This window comes from Equus przewalskii, chromosome 1 (genome assembly GCF_037783145.1).
Source record: "Equus przewalskii isolate Varuska chromosome 1, EquPr2, whole genome shotgun sequence".
NCBI classification, from domain to species: Eukaryota; Metazoa; Chordata; class Mammalia; order Perissodactyla; family Equidae; genus Equus; species Equus przewalskii.
In genome coordinates this window covers 154473884-154497766 of record NC_091831.1, presented here as the reverse complement: position 1 = coordinate 154497766, position 23883 = coordinate 154473884, and the positions used below count along the sequence as shown (strand labels likewise).

General features: G+C 43.1%; 1 protein-coding gene across 12 annotated transcripts in view; it reads right to left on the bottom strand.

Moving 5' to 3' along the window:
• Window positions 1–23883, bottom strand: part of RYR3 (ryanodine receptor 3) — a 485038-nt gene that overhangs the window by 128470 nt on the left and 332685 nt on the right. For all 12 annotated transcript variants that reach the window (XM_070584420.1, XM_070584411.1, XM_070584464.1 and 9 more), the window contains 5 exons: window positions 11323–11596; window positions 9615–9729; window positions 7898–8027; window positions 6604–6707; window positions 3613–3748 (listed from right to left, as the gene is read on the bottom strand). In XM_070584420.1, the coding sequence (XP_070440521.1) occupies window positions 3613–3748; window positions 6604–6707; window positions 7898–8027; window positions 9615–9729; window positions 11323–11596 (759 nt within the window). The remainder of the gene's footprint in view (window positions 1–3612; window positions 3749–6603; window positions 6708–7897; window positions 8028–9614; window positions 9730–11322; window positions 11597–23883) is intronic.

The following is a 23883-nucleotide window of genomic DNA, read 5'->3' as shown; positions in this document are numbered from 1 at the left end:
GGCAATCCTGTATAATGGTGTGAGTAAGGTTTGGCCTCTGAAGCCAAATTACTCCAGTTCAAATTCTGGCATTATATCCTATGAACTGTGTGATTCTGGGCAAGGTACTCAATCCCTCTAATCATCAGGGTCTTCATCTCAAAGTGAGGAAGATAACTGTACCTATCTCATTGGATTGTTGTATAATGTAAGTAAGTTAATACATATAGAAGTGCTTCACACAGTGCCTGGCACAAGGTAAATGCTGAGTAAGTGTTAGCTGTTATCATCACTACCATCATCCTCATCACCCACAATCACCACCTCCATCATCACTCATCACCACCCACGACAGTCACTCCTACAACCCACTATGACCATCCACCACCTAATCATCATATCCCACCATCACCATCTTCATCCACTATGACTACACCCACCATCACTACCCACAACTATCACCACACCTACCATCACTAACCACACTGATCACCCTCCAAACCCACTATGTCTACCACTCAACCATCATATCCTATCATCACTATCATCATCAGTACCACCCCCCATCACCCACCATGACCACTCCCATCATCTACCATTGATCACCTATAACACCTTTATCTTTTACTGCTGAACCGAGGCCATGAAGGAGGCCAGCCAGGAAGTCCTTTCAATTGCCTCTTGGACATGAAAACTTATAAAGGGGTTTGAGATACCAAGGAATATATTTATAGTCTTCCTATTTCAAATGCCCTAATATTCTTGCAAGGATCATGAACAACAATGACAAGTAACATGACTGCAGGCTTGCTATGTGTCTGGCACTGTGCCAGTCTAAGTCTCCCATGGATTATTTAAGCCTCACAACAACACTGTGAGGTATGCACTATTATTATCTCTATTTTATATATATAAAAAAACTGAGGCTAGGAAAGTTTTAATAACTTGCCTAAATTCACAAAGCTGGTAAGGGGTAGAGCCATATTTGAACCCAAGATATTCCATTTTTCAGCCCCAACTTCCATATCACTCTGCTGTAATTAGCTATTCTTTCTCCTCCTTTAGGTATTCACCAAGATTCTTCTTCTTCTTCTTTTTTTTTTTGGCTGAAGAATATTGGCCCTGAGCTAACATCTGTTGCAATCCTCCTCTTTTTGCTTGAGGAAGATTGGCCCTGGGCTAACATCTGTACCAATCTTCCTTTATTTTGTATGTGGGTTCCCACCACAGCATGGCTTGGTGAGTGGTATAGGTCCATGCTCAGGATCTGAACCCACAAACGTAGGCTACTGAAGCAGAGCGTGCTGATCTTAACCACTACGCCATCAGGCTGGCCCCTTCAACAGGACTCTAACTTTGTGTTTTTCGTACTCTCCATAACTCTTTTTCATGCTCTTCCCTGTGAAAGTCAACCCCACTATTTCAACTACAGATGACCTGCAAGTCTATTCAGTCCCAATCTTTTGACTCAGTATAATTCAGAAACTTCTTGTCCTAACCTGGGCACAGAAGTTCCCAGTAGTTCCCAATAGTCTCTCTTCTGACAGAAAGGGTCTCCAGTTCTCCACACACTGAATTAAGACTAAACTTTTCAGTTTGGCATTTATGTCCTCCCCATTATAGCTGCCTGGCTCCCTTCTACACCTCATCTCTTACCACTGTCATCCATGTATCCATCCTCCAACTTACAGATCACTGTGTTTCCTGAGCATAGCACACTCTAGACTTCACACCACTGCTCATGCTGTTTCCCAACTGGATCACCTCTCCTGCACCCCTGCATCTGCAAATGTGGCCCTTCAAAGCTCATCTCTAACATCACCTCCTCCATGAGGCCTTTTCCGATCTCCTCAACAGGATGTGAGCTTCCCTCAGGAAGCCCTCCAGCACTCTGTCCCTGCCTTACTCCACTTATTACAGTGACTTCTATCCACGTCTACTCCCCTTACTAGACTGTAAATTCCTTGAAAGCAGAAGCTAATATGATTTGCCAAAACCAAATACGGTCTTTATAATATAGAGACACAATTAACATTAAATTAAAATGCACATATATTGCTACTGATGGGCCAATTTGCTGGAGCTTGTTGCATTATGAAACTGCACTGTAGAGAATATGTTAAAAGGCATAAAACAACTGGAAAGCAAAACGGTGGACCAATTATTTTGGTCCAGAGTTTATTTCAATATGGTTGTACCTCACCAGCATAAGCAAGTGCTGGAATTCAGGCAATCCATACAGGAGTACAGCAAGTGGATTTCTTTCCCTTCCTAACCCACATAGACAGTTCCACTAAATGACTCCTAAAGCTCTTGCTCTTGACTGTGAAGATGGCCAAGATGAATAAATTGGTCCTGTCTTGATCTGGTTTGTGTCATACAATCTATTTACATAATTTGGGGAGACTTATGAATCCTTAAAATCCACTTTGCAAAAAATTTTCTGTATTACTACAGTAACTCCTCATTAATTCTGGACATGCAATCATTTGGATTCAAGTGGAACAGACTAGTACAGTATACTCTGAAACTGGTCAGCAAGGAAGACAATGGAGCCTCGCAAAGCTGGTGGTGACCAGATAGAGCAACAGTGAGGAATACACAGAGCAAAGCAGAAGATACTGATTAAGCATCAGGCTGGATGAGTCCCAGGAGAACACAACACAGACATCTTGAGGTCTGGGCCCTGTCAGGAAAGTAGAAAAACCTGGACAACGGAAATCATCAAAATATTAACAATAGAGTGTACTAGGTGTAGGAAAGTAAGCGGTTGGGGTGAAGGGAGATAAGAAAAGCTCATGGGAATGTAATGATCACATCGTGTCATTATTGTAAGGGAAATTCTCACACTCAGAACAACTGGGGTGATTGCTTATTAGTGGCAATCCCTCTTTGCAATCACTGAACCCACCCAGCTGGATTTGTTAGCCTGGAACTCCAAACTGCGAGAAGGGAGAGGATCATATCTATAATGTAAATACAAGTGAATTAGTATTCTAACAGGATCTTGACAGACAAGGTACATTTGCAAGAAGGTAGTCCACTTATTTTACACCATACTCAGCACATTGTACTAGTGCAGCTAAAGGAATTTTTAGACTTAGAAATCACTATAAATGGGAGGTGACTGGTATTAAACAGAATATATTTTTAGGGTTGCTATAGCAATTTTTTTCTCCTGGGAGTTTAGTCATGTTTTACAGCCGTTCAGTTATACTTGAGTTTTATTCCTTCACTCACCCACCCACCCATCCATCCATCTATCCATCCATTGAACAGTCTAAGGATCTGGAGACACATCTGCATTTAATTCTGTGAAATAGGTGAGAGGAAGATATTAATAAGGCCCCTCTTTTACTGATAGGAGAAGACGTACAGAGAGGTGACAAGCCAAGCCCATGCAGTGAGTTTCTGGCTGGATCTGGTCCTCCAGCTCAGAACTCTGTCCATTGGATCCTACTCTTGATCTCTGTCTAGGCTGACTCTCCCTGAGATTTTTCTTCCAGCTGCCACCTACCTGTAGAATCTATCATATTTATGGATAGGAAGTAATGCAAAGGATCTCCTTTTCCTTGTATGTACCCACGATTGTGCCATCCTGGGTCTGAACGGCATGGAAAACTTGGGACTTACTGTTCACGAAGACGGCAAACCTCAGGAAGGACAGGTAGCGCTCCCCTTCAATGGGGTTCCAGCCGACGTCAGGGTATCCTTTGGCCAGAAGCATGGGGCAGCTCTGCAGGCCACAGCCTGCCAAGTAGGTCACCACCTGCCAAGAACAGTACAAAAGTAAGTGCCTAAGCTTTTTGTGAGATAGCTGTAAGGCGTACAAAATTCTAGGAACTGAAGGGCTTTCATTTCCCTAGAAGCTAGAGAGAGCCCAAGACTTTTAAAGTTAATAATTCAGTAGGTTTGAGACCACAACCTCCAATTCATTTTTGTTTCCAAGTAATCAACAAGAGTGATTATCACGGTTATGTAGGAATACGTCATGAGCTGTCAGTTCCCTGGTTGTCTCTGTTCTGGCAAGAGGGAGCTGTCATTTAAAAATGGGCCTAACTAGGGGGTATCTGGAAGATAACAGTGGATCTGGGTGGGTCATGTTCATTTGGTTATGGTATTTCAAGTGTCTGGTTGACTCTGAGTGGGCCCTTGACCCACCAGGGGTCGCTACCAAGTTCTGCATCAACAGCCATTGTCCCAAGTCAAAAGCCAAGATGGTAAGTTGGGGTGGCTAGTGAGGAGGCCACAGGCAGTTAAGGACTAGGATCGGTAGTGTTTGCTTTGCTTCTAGATTACCAGACACTTATGAGCTCTGTGTAGAATCTGCCTACTTTTTAGAAGGTGTCAGGCAAAAAGTCTGGCAAATAGACCTTTGCTTGCAATGTGGTTGTTATTCTAATCTAGCCTTTGATATTTTCTGTAAATAGGGAGAAGAGGAGAATCCATTGTGGTGCAAAGTCCTCAAAGTCAGGAATGGTGTCTTTTTCAGTTTTTTAATCCCCCGGGCCTGGAACATAGTAGGTGTCAATAGATGTTTGTCAAATGAATCAGGAATTTGCTCATGTCAAATACCCTAAGTCATTTTGCAAGAATAATGAATCTAAGCCAAAACTCAGTAAGAAACTATCATCACACTTTTTCCTTCTTAAAACAATAAGGATACTATTCTGCTTGGAGCTTAGATTTGGTTTGGCCTCAGGAATGTTGAGAAAAACATCAGTAAAGGCAGGAATTAGGCAGAGTTTTCGGGTTACAGGTACAGGGCATTTTACTGGCCAATAAAATAAATGCCCGTGTGTGTGTGTGTGTGTGTGGTTGTTCAAGCTTAAGGGACCTAGTTTCCGTTGTGATCAATAGAAGGGAGGAACTGCAGCATTCACCCGTGCTTCTCTTTCTCTCCAGGAACCAAACCTGGGTAATTTATCAACACTGGTCTGCATAAAGTCTGTGCGCTGTGCTGAGCCCCCAGAACCACTTGAAAAGGGGCAGCAAACCTCATCATCCCCTTTACAGATTTCCCTAAGGCCCCTTTTCTCCCCTCTCCCAGCCTCCACTTACCATATCTTGCATCTTCCAAGGAAGGCTTGGGGTCTTTGTTGAGTAGCGTCATTTCAAAATATAAACTGGGGCTGAGGATGGGTAATGAGTTTTAAACCTTGCGGCTCTGTCTTGTTGTAAGAGAACCATAGCTACTTTTTTATACAGAAATTGATTATCATCTCACCACCTAAAACACCGAGTTATTTACTGATGTTTAAATGTATGAATAACAGAGTTTGTCTGAAATATGTCCCACTAGAGGCAGAGATCATGAATACACATGGCATTTGTGGAACAGCTATCACACAGTTTACTGCTGGGGGGCACAGCATTTGTGACTGTGTGTGTGGGGGGGCTTGTCTTGTTTATGTTCAGATCTTATTGAAACCAGGATGTGTTTTCTAAAACACATTGTATCCTGCTGCTCCTCTGCTTAAAGCCATCCAGTGGTTTCTATCACTCTTGACTCTAGAATGAGGTCCTATAACAGGCAAGAGCACGGTCTCTGGAGCTAAACTCTTTGGAATCCTGGTTCTGACACTTACAAACGCCACGATGCTGAGGATGTTACCTAATCTCTCTATGCCTCAGTTTCCTCTCCTATAACTGAAGACACTAATAAAAAGGTGTGTTCTGAGGGCCATGGGAGTTAATTCAAAGTGGGACCTGGCACATGGTGATTCTGTAGGAGTATGAACTCTATGATTAATAGTAATAGAAGCATGAAGTCCAATTCCTACTGCTCATCCTTGTTTCTCACCACTCCCCCCAGCTCTCTGCTATCCAGTCATAGCCAGCTTTCTGATTCTCAAGCACGCCATGCTCTCCTCTGAACCTCAGTCATTCTTGGCACACTCTTCCCAACTCAGTGGCTGATCAGCTTCTATTCACCCCTTGGATCATCTCTTTTCTGAGTTACCCTCCAGATCCCATGTCAGGGTTAGATGCTCCCAAAGCCACTACACAGTGGATGACCTCTTACTTGTCCCCCGTTCCCTCCACTAGCCTGCTCTTCTCCAGGCTCAGAAAGTACATTATTAATTTTGTCAGCCGTTCAGTCAAGGATCTAGCTCCCAGATGGGACACGGAAGAGATGGAGGTGAATTAGCCCCCAGTCATCACCACCACCAGACATACAGTTCACAATCCTAATGTGTCTGTTGTGTCTCATTTGTACATGGAGAGGACATGTGTGGGCATTCTTTACCTGTATACTGATTATATAGTTTTCTGTCATACCTTTGTTTAGTATGTAAACTTAAAAATTGGATGACACTGAACCATATTAGGAACCATAGGTCCCTGGTAGTATTCCATGTAGACCAATGAGGCTGGGCCTCCACATACAAAGAGCACAAATGTCTGTCCACATATCTACGTCTACGAAGTTGGCTCTCCCTGCCCACAGGAGAGGCTACGGTCCTAATTATCATACTGCTGCCAGTTACTCACTTTCGATGACATTTCCTTCGAACACTAAAGAGGCTCTGATGGAAACCCAGCCTTTGGTCTGTTTCTGCTCGGCTTGGCTGCATGATAAGCAGGAGAGAACAAACACATTGCCTCTCCAGGGCCAGTTACCTTCTCAAGGTCTGGTTCCTCTAAGCCCAGAGCTAACTCGTTGTTGTCCATCACAGAGGAAGCTGCCACATCCAGCGGGGTGAATCCCCTCATCGATGGGGATGCTGAAGGAGGAGGAGAGAAGGAGACTTTGAGAAAGGGACCAAAAGGCTACTGAGCCCTCAGCTGAGATTGCAGTGAACATAAATGACCAGAAGAGGGCAGCAGACACACCAAACCTGGGTCACATCGCTGTTGTTCCAGGGGCTACCTGGCCAAGTTAAGAACAGCTCTATTTGCTACCCTCCCTCCCCACACGCATTAGTGATTGTGAATATGGATGAAGTTAGAAAATCAGTTCACAGGATCTGCTGTGACCATGTATTTTCAACTGTTTTTCTAACATGAAACTTCTTGAGGCCTCCATTTGGTGATCACTCAAAAGACTCACACAGATGTCACTTGACTAACTAAGCTCAAATGACTTGGCCATTTCTGGGGCCACAACCTAGAGTGTAAAAATAGCCTCACACAGCATTAGCTCATATAGTTACATCAGGTCACCAATGTTGTCTTTGATTTTCTTTTGTTTGGTACTTAGGCTAGAATGAAGAAAAACTTCAGGTGGCATTTTACAAAAAGGTTGGTAGCCTGAGGTTGCATTTGGTAAATAGGAAACCTGAGATTTGAGATTTCACGTGCACGTACACATTTGCATCTTCCACAGATTCAGTTGATTTACATTCAGAACCATGAGTGAGGTATATGTGTTGCGTTGCTTTTCTAGTGGTGGTGATCAATTTACACTGTTTATCCACAGTTGCTCTTGGCCAGTCTGCCGTGTGGCTATGGCAAGCACTGGCTGGTTGGCTGATGGGACAGGCACGCAGCCTGCAGCCAGCCTGCCAAGAAGGGATTGGATCCGTGACCTTGGTCTCATTAGCACTGCTCCCTGGTCAGCTGAGTGGGCTGGGAGGAGCTGTGTCCCCAGACTATATCTGCAATCTGAGGCAGCATTTCACAAACCACGAGCCATAAATAAATATTGTCCCCATAAATCTTGGTCCTAAGAGAGACAAGGTAAGTCTATGTGACTATGCCAACACAAATCTGTCACCAGTGCTTGTTGGTAGCAACATCTCTACTTAAGTTGGAGAGCGGAGACATGGTATCATGATTTCACTTGTTTTTAGATCAGGAAGGGTTCCTTCTTATATCTAAAAATACACACGGCTTCTTTCCCTTTCCCTCCTAAGTGCTCAGTAGGGGAAGTGTAACATCTAAGCCCAAATGAGGAAGTTATAAGACGACATACCTAGGCCAACACTGCTATTCTCCAGCAGGTAACTTAGATGCTCAAACATGGCCTTCTGATTTTGCCGGCTAATTCGACAGAAATAACAAAGGAAGCGGCAACAGCTAGCAACCATCTTTGGAAAAGCAATCTGTAGGGAGAAGTGGCAAGTGTCAAGGAAAGGGATCTATCATGAGACCCTTCTGGAATTTCTGACTTCAAAGAGTCTTAGGTTGAAGTCTTGCAAGCTGTGAAGTTTGGAAGATGAATTTTCCCCTTACTTCCAGTATATTCTAAGACTTATTCACAGGAATGGAAACCTAAGACAAGGCTTCCAAATTACTGAGAGCTAATTATAGTTCCTGAAATATCTTTTCTTTCAAAGGAAACAGACGTCAAATAAGAAATCCAGGCATCCTCAGACATCACGTGAAATTGCATTATTCTACATCAGACTATTGTTTCCGACTAGGAAGGGAGTGGACAGAACTCTGATGGGAAATTTCAGAAAGGGGCATGGGTGATCACAGACAAACAAGGCCCAGCAGTGTATCAAACTGGAGTCCTCTGGGTAAAGGCTGGCTCCTGTCGTTGTGGAAGCCCAGAGAGCATCCCCCTCTCAGACTGGGCGCCTTCCCTGATTACATCTGTCCTTGATAATTGCTCTCCTATGGCCTCCTATGGCACTTGTAAACTGATTCTTACAATTTAGCCCTGAGATGCCATCTTGTATTACTGTTGATTGCACTTGGCTTCTCTGCTTAACAAAGTAATTAGCATCTCCAGGGTCTGGCCACGTCTTATTTTTGATTCAGTAATGCTCAATACCTAGTGGCAGTGTTAACCTTGCTCAGGATCCTAGAAAGTCCTTGGTTTCCCCCTTTAGAATCATGGAAGGTGCTCTAAGAAACCTAAAGTCTACCTGCCTGCTAAGGTATCCAGACATTTGCCAAAGGATCTTCTGGAAAGAGTCCATTTTCCCGAGACATCAGAAGGAAGCAGGTGAGAAGGAATGCGAGCTTGGCTTCTGTTCTTCCTTCACATGCCCACCTGTCAATACTGGCGGAGCTGCTTTGGAAATCACTCATTCCTAGGACCCTGGCATTCTGGAATTTCCAACATCTGAAAACAAACCCCATCTACTGCCTTCAGAAGCTATCTAACTCTGAGCAGGACCCCAGGCAAGTTGGGATAAATGCCCATTGGGACCTCTCCTCACTCCTTTCGCTTTGTCAGCAAGAACTTCCTCTGACAGTAGGCTCCTGATGGGGGTGGGGACTGGCAGGGAAATCCAACATCATCGGGAGCTTGGCTCACAGAGGAAAGGCGCACCCCTGAGGGAGCACTGCCAGGATTGCTATTAAGATCTCATTCTCCTTTAGAACAGCTTACTCCTGACACAACGCAAAACACACCAGGCTCCTAAGTGGAACCCAGAGGAATTCCATCTTGGAAGGAGCAAGGCTGCAGAATACCGGAAGTAGACTTAGCAAGTGAATAGCCCAGTGGAATGAGCTAGAAAAGCCCCCAAGCTTCAAGACCTGGAGCTCCTATGCTGGCTGAATTCCATTCAGTATCATCCCACCTTTTGGCTCCTTCCTGGCTTTGTGCGTGTTCCTGTCTCTCCCTGGGAAGACTAACTGAGGCCACGGACACCAGCCATGTGGCTGTGAACCATTCACTTCACATGCCCCAGCCCAGGGGTCAAGCTCTGGCTCAGTTCTCCTTGTGGCATTACCTGAGATTTCTCTGCACCCAACACGTTCACCATCACTTCCATCACCGTCTCATGCATGCCGAGGACCCTCATGAGGTTGGGGTGCTGATAAAACACCTTGTTGTTCATTATCTCTCTAGGGTAAGGATCGGAGAGAGGCGTCAGGACTTGCTTATTTTGATGCTATGAGAATTCAGGAATGAGAACACCAATACATGAACACACTAGGGGTGAAGTAATGTAAATATGATGGCTGAAAAGATAATAAGGCAGCACTGGGGCAGCTGGAATATATGTGGGGTGTCTTTTCTTTTTTTAGCTAATAGGAATATCTTGTGTTCTTTTATTTCTATTAAGTACTTGCTTTCTCTCTTTAAGACATTTCCTTCTAATAACGTATTAAATAGTTGTCCTTTGGTCTTTCGCTCATAATAATTTAAGGCAGCCCAAATCCCTGAATTTCTCTTCCTCCATGTCCTCAGGGCCTTCTATTTTTAATTCTCTTGTCCTTATATCTATATCTCTATGCACTTCAGTTTTCTTACTGATACCTGCACCTTTTTCTTAAGGTAACTGTATGTTAGGTACCAATGACATTTTTGGACAGCAGTCTTTGAAACCCAGTGAAGTTATCAACAACAAAATGTAAAAAGATTGTGTTTTTAAATCATTCAATACAAATTCACATAATAAAGCTGAAGACAAATCAAAATAGAGAAGCAGCCTGTGACTTGGCTGCATAATCCCTTGCAGGGTGGTGACCCTCTGCTCGTCCTCTTCCCCCAGGGGTGTAGCTGTCAAGAGGAGAAAGCACTAGTTTTTACTGCAGTTCCGTCTACTACAAGGGCTAGGAGACAGGCTAATTCTGGAGCTTTTTTCTTTTGCCATAAAAGTCTTTTCATTTCTATTATAAGATTCCTCTTTAGAAATGAATTTGAGGAATACGTGCATATCCTGGACCCCCGCCCAGGGGTCCTCAAAGTCCCCTTTCTGGGCCTCGGCAGTGGATGCTCCCTTGGTTTGCTGGCTCAAAGGTGGCGGGATGGAATGCCAGAAGCAGGAAGGCTGCAGTTCTAGGTTTTGATTTTAATCAAGTAAAACGGTGGGCTGGTCAGTGAACCTTTCTGGGTCTCAGTTTTCTCATCTGCAAAATGGAAGTGCTGTGCTGCCTAATTAAAGGAGATCTTCTTGATGTCTAAAATGCTATCTTTTTGACAACCTGGCTTCTAAGGAAAGCCACAACCTATTGTTATGGGTAAAGGTGTCTCTTAGAACTGACAAAAATGACTCTCTAGGTTCGTCCTGAGAAAAGAGAAGGATCAGGTGGCAATTTTTCCAAGGGAAGTCTCAGAATATTTCCAGTCAAGGATTAAGTGCTCAAAAGGTTTTTCTCTTGTTGGGTTGAACACACTGTCCCTTCCTCTGACTTCTTTCATTGCCCGCCTGGGGCAATTTTCATCAGATTCAAACTAAGTGACTGCTTTTCTCCAACGTTCCTCTCCACTTCCTCCGGCAATATCTCTTTCCCCTGAGGAGCAGGGAGTCTGGCCTCTCAGATTATCAAAGGTGACTGATTAGCAAGGATATAATTTCATAAGGAGTGAAATCAGGATGGGGGCACACAGAGATTCTATGGGATTTGATTCTGGAGTATCCATATATCAAGGGAAATCAGTTTTCTCACCTGAAGCTCTTTTGAGAGACTGGCACTTATCTGTGAATGACCTACCCCAGCCCGTTGATCATGAGCAGCTCCTCTTCCTTGCCCATCCTGACACTGAGGAGGCAGCGAATCTGGCCCAGGGCAGCCAGCAGGTTGATGGTGTCGCTCACAGAGGCCTGGCTGATGGTATAGGTCTTCCGCAGTGCCTGCAGAAGCTCCCCGATGCTGTCATACTGCCTCCGGAGGAGGTTGAACATCATCCGGACCAGCTCCGCATCCTGGATCTGGTCCTCCTGGGCCCAGCGGATCATTGTCTGTGAGATGAGCTCCTTCAGTGTCGCTAGAAGGACAACAGGATGTACCAGTACTGTGGTTGTCATGGTTCTGGGAGAGTTGTGTATTTCAACCACTTCATTCAACTATAAGACACATCCTCAGTTGGTCAAGGCTAAAATAATTTGTGGGTTTTTTTTGCTTTTTTTGGCTGAGGAAGATTCACCCTGAGCTAACATCTCTGACAATCTTCTTCTATTTTGTATGTGGGTCACTGCCACAGCATGGCCACCGAGGAGTAGTGTAGGTCTGCACCCAGGAACTGAACCTGGGCTGCCGAAGTGGGGCACAGCAAGCTTAACCACTAGGCCATGGGGCAGGCCCCCTAAAATAATTTGTTTTTAAGGGTGGGATATGACAAGCAGAGAAGTAGAATACATCATCAAAAGACAAATATGTGAGCCATACTACAAGAAAAGATATCTCCATTTTGAATTGAGGGTGCTAAATTTTCTATTATGATTAACGACATTTGAATTAATGCCAGAAATAGAGGACTAAAGGAGACATTGTCCTTGTCTTCAGGGTGCTCACAGCCAGTTCTTTATGTTTTCATTTTGCTTTTATAAAAACCAAATTTTATTGTTATTTTATAATAGAAGGTAATAAATACTAAAATGGGGGTATGGGCAAGTGCCATGGGATGTTGTGGGGACCAACTGATTCCGGGTGGGTGAAGGCATTAGAAGATGACATTGGTCCCTGCCTCTTTAGAGTAAAACACTAGTAAGCACTGGAACTTCTTAACCGTAGGTATTGTTCTCCAAGAATTGTAAAGATACCACATACCATGAAGTGATTAGCCATACCATGGATTCGAGAATTGCAAAAGATAGTTTAGATGACATAAACACAAAAATACAGTAGGAGATGGAGAGAAGTGGACTGAGAACACTCTTCAGGTCTAAAGCCTTTGCAATTGGACATTTGACCTTCACCCATTGAACTGACGTGTGGCCCTCAATCTTAGGCAGGATTCAGCTGACACTGCATCACAGACTGCTCTCACAAGCATCAAGAGAAAACAACCAGTATGACTTTGAATTTGGGATTTTTGGGGGCTCATACTGGTAGCACACAAATGCCACTGGCTGCACAAGTAAAGAAAAGATCGCTGAAGTGGGACTCAAACCAGCTGTGGGACCTTCAGAGGCTGGACAAAATGGCCCCTGAAAAGTGCTGATTGGCATTGCTGTGGAAGGGTGATCAGAAAGGAGAGGCAGATCTGAGAGGGAGGACGAAGTAGAAGGGGACCCTGCCAGAATGGCTAAGGAGGCACTGCTCACCCCTCCCCATGCCATACACACACTTCCAGAAGATGCCATGACAGAGGCAAGAAATGTTGCTCTTAAATCATAATTACATCCAAGTCTGGCTCTGTGAATTCACATTCCTGAGAGGTATGGATGACACCCAGATCCTTATTTCAGATCTGGTGATAAAGGCAGAGCTCAGGGGATGAGGAAGGCCACGCAGTCCATCAGTGAAAGGACTGGGAATAAACTCAGATCGGTGCTTTCGGTAGCCCGTGCTGTTTCTAACAGTCTAGTTTTCTACCTCCATTTCACTATATACGGCAGATGTCTGCTCTACATACACTCTTGGCTCATCGTAAGGATATAAAAATAGAACTTGGTCACCAAAGCTCCAAAAGAGATGCAGATGTAAAGGATTAGTTTAACTCACTGCTGTGTCTGTCAACCCTGTGGGTGTTTTAGGTTCAGACGGGAGACATAAGCTGAAAAACTTGAAAAAAGGATACCCAAGGCAGAGAGAAGCACAGCTAAAAGAAGTTCCTAAGAGATCTCACTAGGCAGGGATTGCTGACTAATATCTGCTGGGTTAGGTAATACCTGTACCCTCCAGGGAAAAAGTTATTTATGGACTAGGCTGGGCTCCTCTCAGGAACTTGTCACCTCAGTACCCAAATGGAAAAGTTCCTTTTTCTCCTGGTTAACAGTCACAGCAAGGAATGAAAGCAAGACAAAAACATAGACACTCTTGGACTCAACAGAAGCTTATCCAGTCCCATAAGAACAATCACCTCTTAAGCCTATATTTGGCCTAAAAGAGTAATGGTCCTCACCACTAACAATCAAATTCTCTGCAGAGAGTTTCATCACATCATCACAGTTGCTGCCACACGTGAAAAGCAACTATCAGAATTTTTAATCAGCTCAAGGACCGTCCTCTTTTCAACTGGGAATTTTACGAAGTCATAATGAAATCTAGTAAATATTAGCTTCCCCTTAATCTGGCTTTCAGATTAATTCAGGAGTTAGGTGAGCTCTTAGCCTCACACCAACTTAAAAATACAAATCAAAGTTTATACTCTTGAGAATGGATCATTAACAGCAAAACATTTCACTACAGGGCAAATGGGAAAGAAAACAGCCTTTTAGTCTTGAAAGGATGGAATAGGAAACACCATGGGTTCCTGGTCCAGGCCAGCCTTCAAGGGGAGTGTTAGAGATGGGGCAAATAAATCTATGTGTGTGACCAGGCTAAAGCTCAGTGAAAAAAACGTGGCCCCAAGATCCCGACAGAAAAGGAGAAAGCAAGACTCATCATCATTGTGTTATTGATGGACAGATGTAACTCAGTGGAAGGCATGACATTTAAGGCCATTCTTGTTGCACAGGGTTCCAGATTGTGAGATGGAGGTCCAGAAAATGAGAGAAAGAATGACTATGAGAAGAACGCAAACCGGGGGGAGTGGGAGGAAACATTTTCAAGAGCCCTGAAAAGCACAGCATATTCTGTGGGCTGACATCTGCTAGAGACCCAGCACCCACCGAGCAAACCAAAGCTGAATCAATGAATTTCTAATGGTCTCAACACCTCTGGGACTGAGAAAATAGAGCTTTACAGCCCTGGCAGCAACGCTGTTGAAAATTCCTCAGGTTTTAATTAGCTCCCATGAACCAGCAGCAGAGCAGTATCAATGTACCAGGGTTGAGAGGTTAAAAAGAATACATTTTTCTAGAATGTGGTAGGCTCCCCAGAAATCTGTACATCTGAGAATTAAAATAATTAATGCCTATGACTATGTCTGGCACATACTGTGGGTTTAATAAAGGTTAACTATTATATTATCTATACCAGAAGTATAAAAGCATGGTTCACAGACCCTTGGGGACCCCAAGACCCTTTCGGCAGTTTGCAAGGCCAAATGTATTTTCATAGCAATTCTAAGATGTTATTTGCCTTTTTCACTGTGTTGATAAGGGCACTGATGGTGTAAAAGCAATGGTGGGTAAAACTGCTGGTGCCTTAGCATGAAACTCTATTCTTCACTGCCAGATCCCCAGGAAAATGCCCAGTCTCATAAGAATGTCCTAAAGGAAATAGAAAAACTACTTTATTAATAATACACTCAAGTATACATCTTTTTAATATTCTGTGTGACACAAAAGAAAGGATGCCTAAAGCAATCTGCTACAGGTCAAAGGTCAGAGGTTTTCCTGAGGGAAAGCACTTGTGCTATTGTGAGAGACAGCAGGTGAACTAGACTCTTGTTTCATAGAATGCTGGTTTTTTTTTAGATCGCTTTTATTTATTTATTTATTTTGCTAAGGAAGAGTCACCCTAAGTTAACATCTGCTGCCACTGCCAATCTTCCTCTTTTTGTATGTGATCCACTGCCACAGCATAGCCACTGATAAAGAGTGGTGTAGGTCTGCACCTGGCAACCGAACACGGGCCACTGAAGCGGAGCATGTTGAACTTAACCCACTAGGCCACCAGGGCTGGCCCAGAATGCCATTTTTAATTAAAAGAATGCCAGACAAACTGTGGTTAATCAGACTTGAGTAACTGACAGACATTTTCTTAAAAATGAAAGAAGCAAGCCTGTCACTTCAAGGAAAACAACTGATAGTGTCTGTGCCAATAATAAAATTCGAGCTTTCAAGTGAAAACTAGAATTTTGGAAAATGTTTATCTGCCACTGTGAGTCTGACAGCTTCCCAAGACTTAAAGACCTTTCTGATTAAATTGTTGATGTTAACAAATGTGATTTAAAAAATATTTTATAACGAAATGTGTCAACATTTGGAAGCTCTGCATAACTCAGTGAACCAATAATTTCCCAATGATCGATGCACAATGCTACAAAAACATTCATGGGTAAAAGCGACATTCAAAGTGTAAGATAGATCAATGGTTTTTTATATAATCAAGTACAAAAATGTCTTTAATATGGTTTCAGGTTCCATAGGCAATTAACTTTTGAGAAACTACTGCTTACTGAATTTTGATACAGTATCAAAGAATATTCACAATTATTTGAAAATGCTATTAAAATACTACTCTCCTTTCCAACTATATATGTTTGAGGCCAATTTTCTTCCTATTTTTTAACCAGATATAAGAATCCAACTATCTTCTATTAAGTCAGACCTAAGACTTAGAACAATGTAAAAAATATCACTCATAATTTTTTTATTTTGAAAAATTTAGTTATTTTTCATAGAAGTATGCTATTTACATAACATGTACTGAGGTTTTTCCTACTTTTAAATGAATTAAGAAATATTTAAAAAATTTCTTAGTTTTAAATTCTAGTTCTAATTCAGTTTAAAATATCTAATGCAACAGATATAATCCATATAAACTAAAGCTTTTTAGGGTCCTTGATAACTTTTAAGAGCATAAAGGGGTCTCAAGACCAAAAAGTTTGAGAATCACTGATCTATACAAAGGGCCTCCGTTCAGGTGGTGGCCATGCTGGAAACAAAGCTTTCCCTCCAGGTAAGATGAATCCTGTTCCATTAGACCGTGTGATTCTAATCAAGTAGCTGAGACCTGAACCTTGAAAACTGCAGCTTAGGAAGCTTTCTATGTTTGTTTCTGTATTTGAGGTAGAGTAAATGTGAGTATACAAAGAGCAAGACAGCTCACATTGAGAAATAAAGTGAGGATTAAAGTACCATTATTTTGAAAATTGGATCCTGGCAGTCAGCAAGGGCCCCCACCACTGTTCATCCATCACCAAAGGGCTCCCTGCCAGCCTGAAGGGCCCTAAATGCTTCTCTCTTCAGTTTGGGTTTAAGATCAGTCATCTTCAGAGCAAGACTATCTTTGACACTGAGGCTGTGAGGCTTTCTTTAGCCTGCTCTCCAGTTAGTACAATGGGACACATCGTGAAAAGTGGGTGGCAGGTTCGAGAGAGAGGCACTTAATTCTTTGCCCCTGACATTAGCTGACTCTTCAGCAATGACTTTACTCTTATTCATACTGGAAACCAGGGCTGTCAACTACAGAAGGCTTTGCTCTGGAGGCAATGTGTATTAGGCCTCAGGACATATCTCATTCACAGTTTCTGCCCGTCGTCATGTAGCTGTCTCAGGTAGCTGAGTTACCTCCAGTTGTGTCACTACCGAATTAGCTTATTAATCAAACACTTTCTGTTAAGTGCCCAATATTGAGTTAGGTACTCTATATGAAACTATTTCAAAACACAATTATTACCCACAGCAGCCTAGTCGGGGAAATGAGATACATACTTGTGAAGCATTTAATGAGAAATAAAGTGTAAAATAATGAGTAGAACTGTGTTATCCAAGACATTTAGAAAATAAGACAATTCACAAGAAGGCACAACTTCTATAGTAATACATACATTCGAAAGAAATCAGAGAAGAGAAATGATCAGACGTTCCTCTCTTACTTTTTTTTCCCCAGTGGGTCTTTTATCTAAAGTTATTTATATTTGTAGAATAGGTCCACATTACATGGAGACTAAAGCAACAGGGACGAAGAAACTCTATGCTGAAGAAGCTCCTCCGAGGGATGTAGGAAATGATCTGATGGAAAAGACATGACTCTTTGCTGTGAGTGTTCTGGAGTCTATTTTCTTTCAAAAGATGGTTCACACAAGTAGTTCCTGTCGTAAAGACTTTATATTTCTTCCTGGTTTCAATGGGGAACGTTGACAATTTTGGTAGGATTTTCAAAAAAGCAAAGGGAGTCAACTCTTGAGATATATTTGAACTTCTTTCTTAACCAAAGAGAGACAGGTGCATTAAGAACAGTTACAACCAAATACTGATTTCATTAATATTGCTTTTCTAAGTTCATCTTTGGAAAGGCTGCCCTTTAATGACTAAAAAAACACTTAGTACTCCTAAGAAACACAACTCCTGAAGGGGGACAGACTCCAGGAGAAAGGCAATGAGGCGGAGAGGCTAAATCTGCCATTTGCCATAACATACGGCCCCATCTTACTCTCTTCACTCACACTCACTCACTCACTCACATACACACACACACACACACACACACACACACACACACCCCTAATTACTCCAGTCAGAACCTCCACCACGTGTATGTGAAGTTGCTTCTGCTGTCTCTGGGGCACCTCTAGGATTTTCATCCAGTGAAATACCTATTTCAAGAAGGCCTTGGCAAGAGAACTAGATGGTTCAACTCTTGGGATTTAAAGAAAGCTATAGTGTTCTTTTCAAAAACAAAACGAGAGAAAGACACGTAAACAAGCACTTGCTTTCTGAGGAGAAATGAAACAAATCCTATGAAGCAGAATGCTTTTGGAAAGCTAGTCATGTACAGCCAGGCTCCTTGATAATTATAAAGGTTCACTTATGAAATTATTATTAACATTCTAACTCCCTCCACTTTTGCAATTAGTATGATTAGGGATAGTCACATTTAGGCAATTACATCAAATATATGATATAGTAATCGCATTTTAAATGATTGTTCAGGCTAACTCAGAATGGAAGTATTTCTAAGGCACTGTATTGTTTAGGGAGACTTGATGCCCTGAAAGATGCTTTAGAAGAAAAATAGCTACGTCACTAATTGATTTCTGGACTAGTTAGATGTTCCACATTAGAAGATAGGATTAGAGTGTCTTTAAATTAGAGCCAGTCTTGGCATATCAGTTTGGGAGCCCAGGTATTATTTATTGTTAAGTTGTTTACTTCTTCTACTTGTCACTTTGTAAAAACCTGCTGTTGGACCTCAGAACCCCAAGCTCACCATTCTTTGAACCTTATAAGAAAATTCTCTGGAGAGTCACTCACCGCATTTGGTATAACTCTTTTTGAAATGGTCAAATTACCAGCTTTGCAATGCCAACTACAAGAAGAGAAAGATCATTTATTCTCGTGGTGCAGGTTTACATTTTTAGGCTGCAGGGGTCTGGAAAGAATCTTTTCTTTTCATCTCTAAATTTAGATCACAGTCCAAGTGGCCATCATGCAAGGAGGCACATGCTTACTATCAAAGAGCAGATGGTGGCCACTGGCAAAGCAAATCCCTACAGCTCACAGATCCCAAACCTATGCTGGTATTGTATTTCTGTGAGTGTGTTCTTAAATCTGGGTCAGTTTGGAGGAAAAAAGTGTTCTGATTACATTGAAAAGAGGGAGCCAACAAAATTCCACTGTACTTAGTTTAAACTTAGAAAGCAATTTATAATGCTCACACTTACAATGGGAAAAGAAAAATAATTATGTGCATCCAAATTACATACACTTATTTTTAAATTCTAGGTGATTAAAAAGTCAGCTTGTGGTATGCTTTAAATGCTCTGGAGACATTCACAGGTGGTAGATCGTTTCCAAGTACAAAGAACAAGTGTATTTTGACCTCTGCTTTCTTCCTCCCTACGGTAGGCTGAATAGTGGCTCCCAAAAGATGTTCACCTCCTAATTCTCAGAACCCATGACTATGTTACTTTGCATGACAAAGACATTTTGAACATGGGATTCAGTTAAGGATCTTGAGATGGGGAGATTATCCTGGATTATCTGAATGGGCTCAATGTAATCACAAGGGTCCTTACAAGATGGAGACAAGAGGGTCAGTGTCAGAGAGGAGATGTGATGACAGAAGCAGAGGTCAGACTGGTACCACTGCTAGAAGGGACCACTAGTCAAAGAATGCAGGAGGCCTTTTGAAGCTGGGAAAGGCAGGAAAGGGATTCTCCCCTAGAGCTTTCAGAAAGAATGGAATGCTACTAACCGATTTGAGACTCGTGACCTCCAGAACCGGAAGTCATAAATTTGCACTATTTTAAGCCACTAAGTTTGTAGTAATTTGTTACAGCAGCAAGAGGAAACTAGCATAGTCCCACTGATACAAAGTCCTGGGTTGAGGATATTTGACTCCTTTCCCAAGGGTACAATTCAGACTGGAGAGTCTTGGCGAGCAAGCTACTATGGAAGTGCCCACAGAAGCTGGGATCTGAGAGAGATTCAGTTTACTGAGTTTTTGCGGACGCAACTGTAGTGAACACCAGGGCTGCTGACATAACTGAAGACTGTCTGGATCTGGCCCAGAGCTTGTGTCAAACCAGAACAACGTTAAAGGCAGAAAGCACCTATTGTAGAGCTGCTATGGCCCACTAGATAATGTACACAGACCACAGACAGCATCCTTTCTAGTTCCCGAAACACAGCTTCTGGGCCTCTACTTTCTCTCTGACCAAGGTGAGAACTGCCTACATCTAAACACTGAGTAAATGAAAGATGCTAAGATGATAAGCATCATGGCATAACGAATATTCCTGATCACATATCCAGCATCCGTTTGTCCCTCTTCCTTCTTAACAGAACCCTGATTTTGTACACATATCTGTCTCTCTACCTTACAGCCCATTTTCCTCCGTGAAAGCTGACCCAACCTCACTCCAAAGGTGGGTTCTGTTGACTTAAGTCAGCCAGCACATCTTACTTTCTAGATCACACTCATTGGTTCATGACCAGTTCTATGAACAAGTTCTCCAGTCGAAGGTGATCTCAGGATCCTTGCTTCGAATACCAGGACAGAAGAAACTTTCTCGTTTTTCCCTAGGACACTGTTGTGCATGGATGTGAGGCCCAGCACTGCGGCCACCATCTTGCTCCAGTCTGAGAGCAAAGCTGGAACACGGAACAAGAAGTCTGGGGAGAGTGAGCAGAGGCACGGGATTAACTCAACCCAGTGGCTGGCTCCATCTTTAAACGTCCAGGTATGCCAGTCACTGAAGTCCCTTATTGGCTATTCTAACTGAGTTGGGTTTTCTATTCTTTTTTACTGCAAGCATCTGAAATGATAAATATGGAGATGAAGTTCTTATGACCTCTACTTTGTATATTCACTTCAGAAGCTGAGAGATGTACAAACTTCTAACTACGAGAACACCGAGCACTATTTTATTGAATTCTTACTCTCCTTACCCCACCCCAGGAGTTAGGAACTATTGTCAGTCTCATTTCACAGACAAGGAAACTGAAACACACAGAGGTTAAGGAACTAGCTAAACATCACAATGTAAAAGACAGATGGGATTCAACCTTGCCTGCTGGGATCTAAACCCATCTCCTTTACCATCTTGAAGCTGCTTACTTTCAACAGCTTCACCAAATTCCAAAAAATAGTTATTTTTATTAATGTTTTAAATTTATATTATACTGTTTAGATGCTCTCTTAATAACCTATGAAATAGATCCAGAAATAAATCCTGAAAATCATAAAGCTTTAGCTTTTCCTTTAACTGACTCTGAGCTAGGCAGATTACTCACTTTCCCAGAGCCTCAATTTCTTCACCAATAAAATGAAGTTAACAATATAAAATTGATGTTGAAGAAATGAACCTAAGTGTGGGGTAGTGACAAGAGTGCTGGGTACTTTGTTCCAGCTCTGCCTGTGTGACCTTGGTTAAGTTGCTTTACCTCTGTGTGTCCCTCTGCTCACTTCTATCAAGTTCAGTCACTTGTGGCTTAATATTCTAGGAGTCTATGTCTATCTGACCCATTGAGCTCTTGAAAGGACTGTACTAATTTATTAAAATGGCAAAATGAATGCCTATGGCTTCATCAGGTTAAATTGATGAACATCAAGAATTTTACCACCACATTTTAATGCCAACCGGCCCTATCATGATGTTACCCAGCTTGCTTTTACTAATAGTAAAACCTGAGATTGAAGAAATAAAACAAAATCTTATAATTCCGGCAGCTACCGACCACGGTGAGTAAGTGGCCATTATCAAAGCATCGCCACACACCGCTAATCACTTACGTTGGGGAGATGAGCTGTGGCCAATTGATGGCCTTTTTGATGACTGTCCTGATTGCTAGTGGAGAAAGAGCCCTTCCTATGTCAGGGTAAGATGGCATAATAACACCCTCTGGATTTAGTGGGGAAGATTTATTGTGGAAGGCCTCATGCCCTCTGTGCTCTGTGCCCCAGGGCTGCCTCTGGGCTGGAAGTCTGGTCTGCATTACCAAGTGGCCAAACACCTACTCCTTACTAGCAGAGGTCAGGGAGAAAGGCAAACCCAGCAACTCCGAGGAGACTTGGAAAACTCATCATGCTAATTTCTCTGTGCTTTCCTAGTGCCTCTCTGGCCCAGGCTGTGCAGTTGGTACCACCTTTGCTTCATTTCACTAGAACAAGTATGCTGTCGGGATCACTGAGAACAAGGTTACAAGGCTCCGAAAACCTGAAAGGAAAAGCCTGCAAAGACAACCTGGAGCTCTTTTCCTGGGTGACAAGAAAGAACGGCTCGATTGACTATATGTCATCAGGGCCCAACAAGCAGGCACTGGCTGTCAGGCCCCAAGAGGTGTGCTGTGGTGCAGGGCCCACTCCAGGCTCTGAAGCAAGCAGCTGAACATCTAAGCCAGCTTTCATCATCCCAGCTCTGTCTTTAATGTTTGGACGTGTACACTTGTTTCCTTCTCTGCTGGTTTCATTGGCTGGGGAATAAGGGTGAAAGTTCAAGCTGCTTGCTAGAACATTCTACTTCTCATTACAATAATAGTAGCCAATGTTTACCAAGGGCTTCCCATATGTCAAACCCTGTGCTAACACCATACCTGGATTATCATCTAATCCTCACAACCATCATGTAAGAAGAGAAAAGAAAGATGCGTTGGGGCCGGCCCAGTGGCATAGTGGTTGTTTGTATGGTCTACCTCAGCAGTCCGGGGTTGATGCTTCAGATCCCAGGCACAGACCTAGCACTGCTTGTCAAGCCACACTGTGGTGGCACCCCACATAAAATAGGGAAACATTGGCACAGATGTTAGCTCAGCGACAATCTTCCTTAAGCAGAAAGAAGAAGATCAGCAACAGATGTTAGGGCCAATCTTCCTCACAAAAGAAAAAAAAAAAAGATGTGGCAGGAATTGAGTTTCTCCAACAATGCTGGCTGTTATTAGCCCAATCCCCACTTTTTGTTTTTATTTAGACAAAGAAACAGTTCAATTTCATAAACACACCAAGGTTTCCATAAATAGCAGTCTGCTGAGGCAGCTGTGGGAGTGAGTGCTGCACAGGAGGAGCACTGGAGACCGAGCCTCCTGCCTCCATCCGCCACTGGCGTGGATGCCAGAAACCACCCTAGTCAGGCTGGCCAGGCTGTCCTGGGGCGTGGCTCTCACCCCGTGTGTGGACGGTCATGTGGCAGTTGGATATTTCTGCTAAATCCATTTCTGAATTTCCCTCCCACGGTAGTTTTCTACCTGGCCAGAGCCTTTCCACTTGTGAGGGTGGAGACAAGTGTGGAAGCAAACTGCTTCACCCCTATACCTATTTCTCCAGCTGGCAGATGCCCCCTAACCGTCAGAGGCAGCCCTGCCAGCCACCAGCGAAACCACACGTAGGCACTGCGGCCGGATTCTGCCAGTCCATCCTTGTAGCCCCCTGGGGTCTCATCCATCACTTCCAGAAAATTAGCCTGTTGTTTTTGAAATCAGTCAACCAGCCTCATAATCACTTTCTCAAAAACATTCAGGCGATTAAAGATTGATGATGACAACAGGGAAAAGAGCAGAGAGAAGAGACTGATGTGTGAGGGAGGGAAATCCCTGAAACGAAGAAGGAGCGGAGATGTGACAGCAAAGGACTCATGGGCTTGAGGTCTCTGTCTTCACTCTGCTGGGAAAGTAATCAAACTGCCTTGACTCTAGTTTCTACATCTATTCAGCATGGAGAATAAACTAATTCTGAGGCAGTGGCCAGCCGCGCATCCTCAGTATCTGTGCTTCCCCATCCTCTCCTTCCACCCCTCCCTGCTCCCTTCCCACCCAGCCTTGCGCAGTGGGCCTTGGATACGGAGCATGATTCCAATCTTGGCCTCTTTCTTACTTGTTGCAAGAACCTTGTCCAAATTATTTTGCTTCCCTCAGGCTTAGTTGCCTAGTGCACAAAATGGGAACCTGGCTGCCACTACACCCGGTCGTTTGCTGTGAGGATAAAAGCAGATGAAGTGATGTGAAGCCTCTGGCACAGAACCTGACACAAAGTAGATGCTCAATGGATGTTAGATTTCCTTTC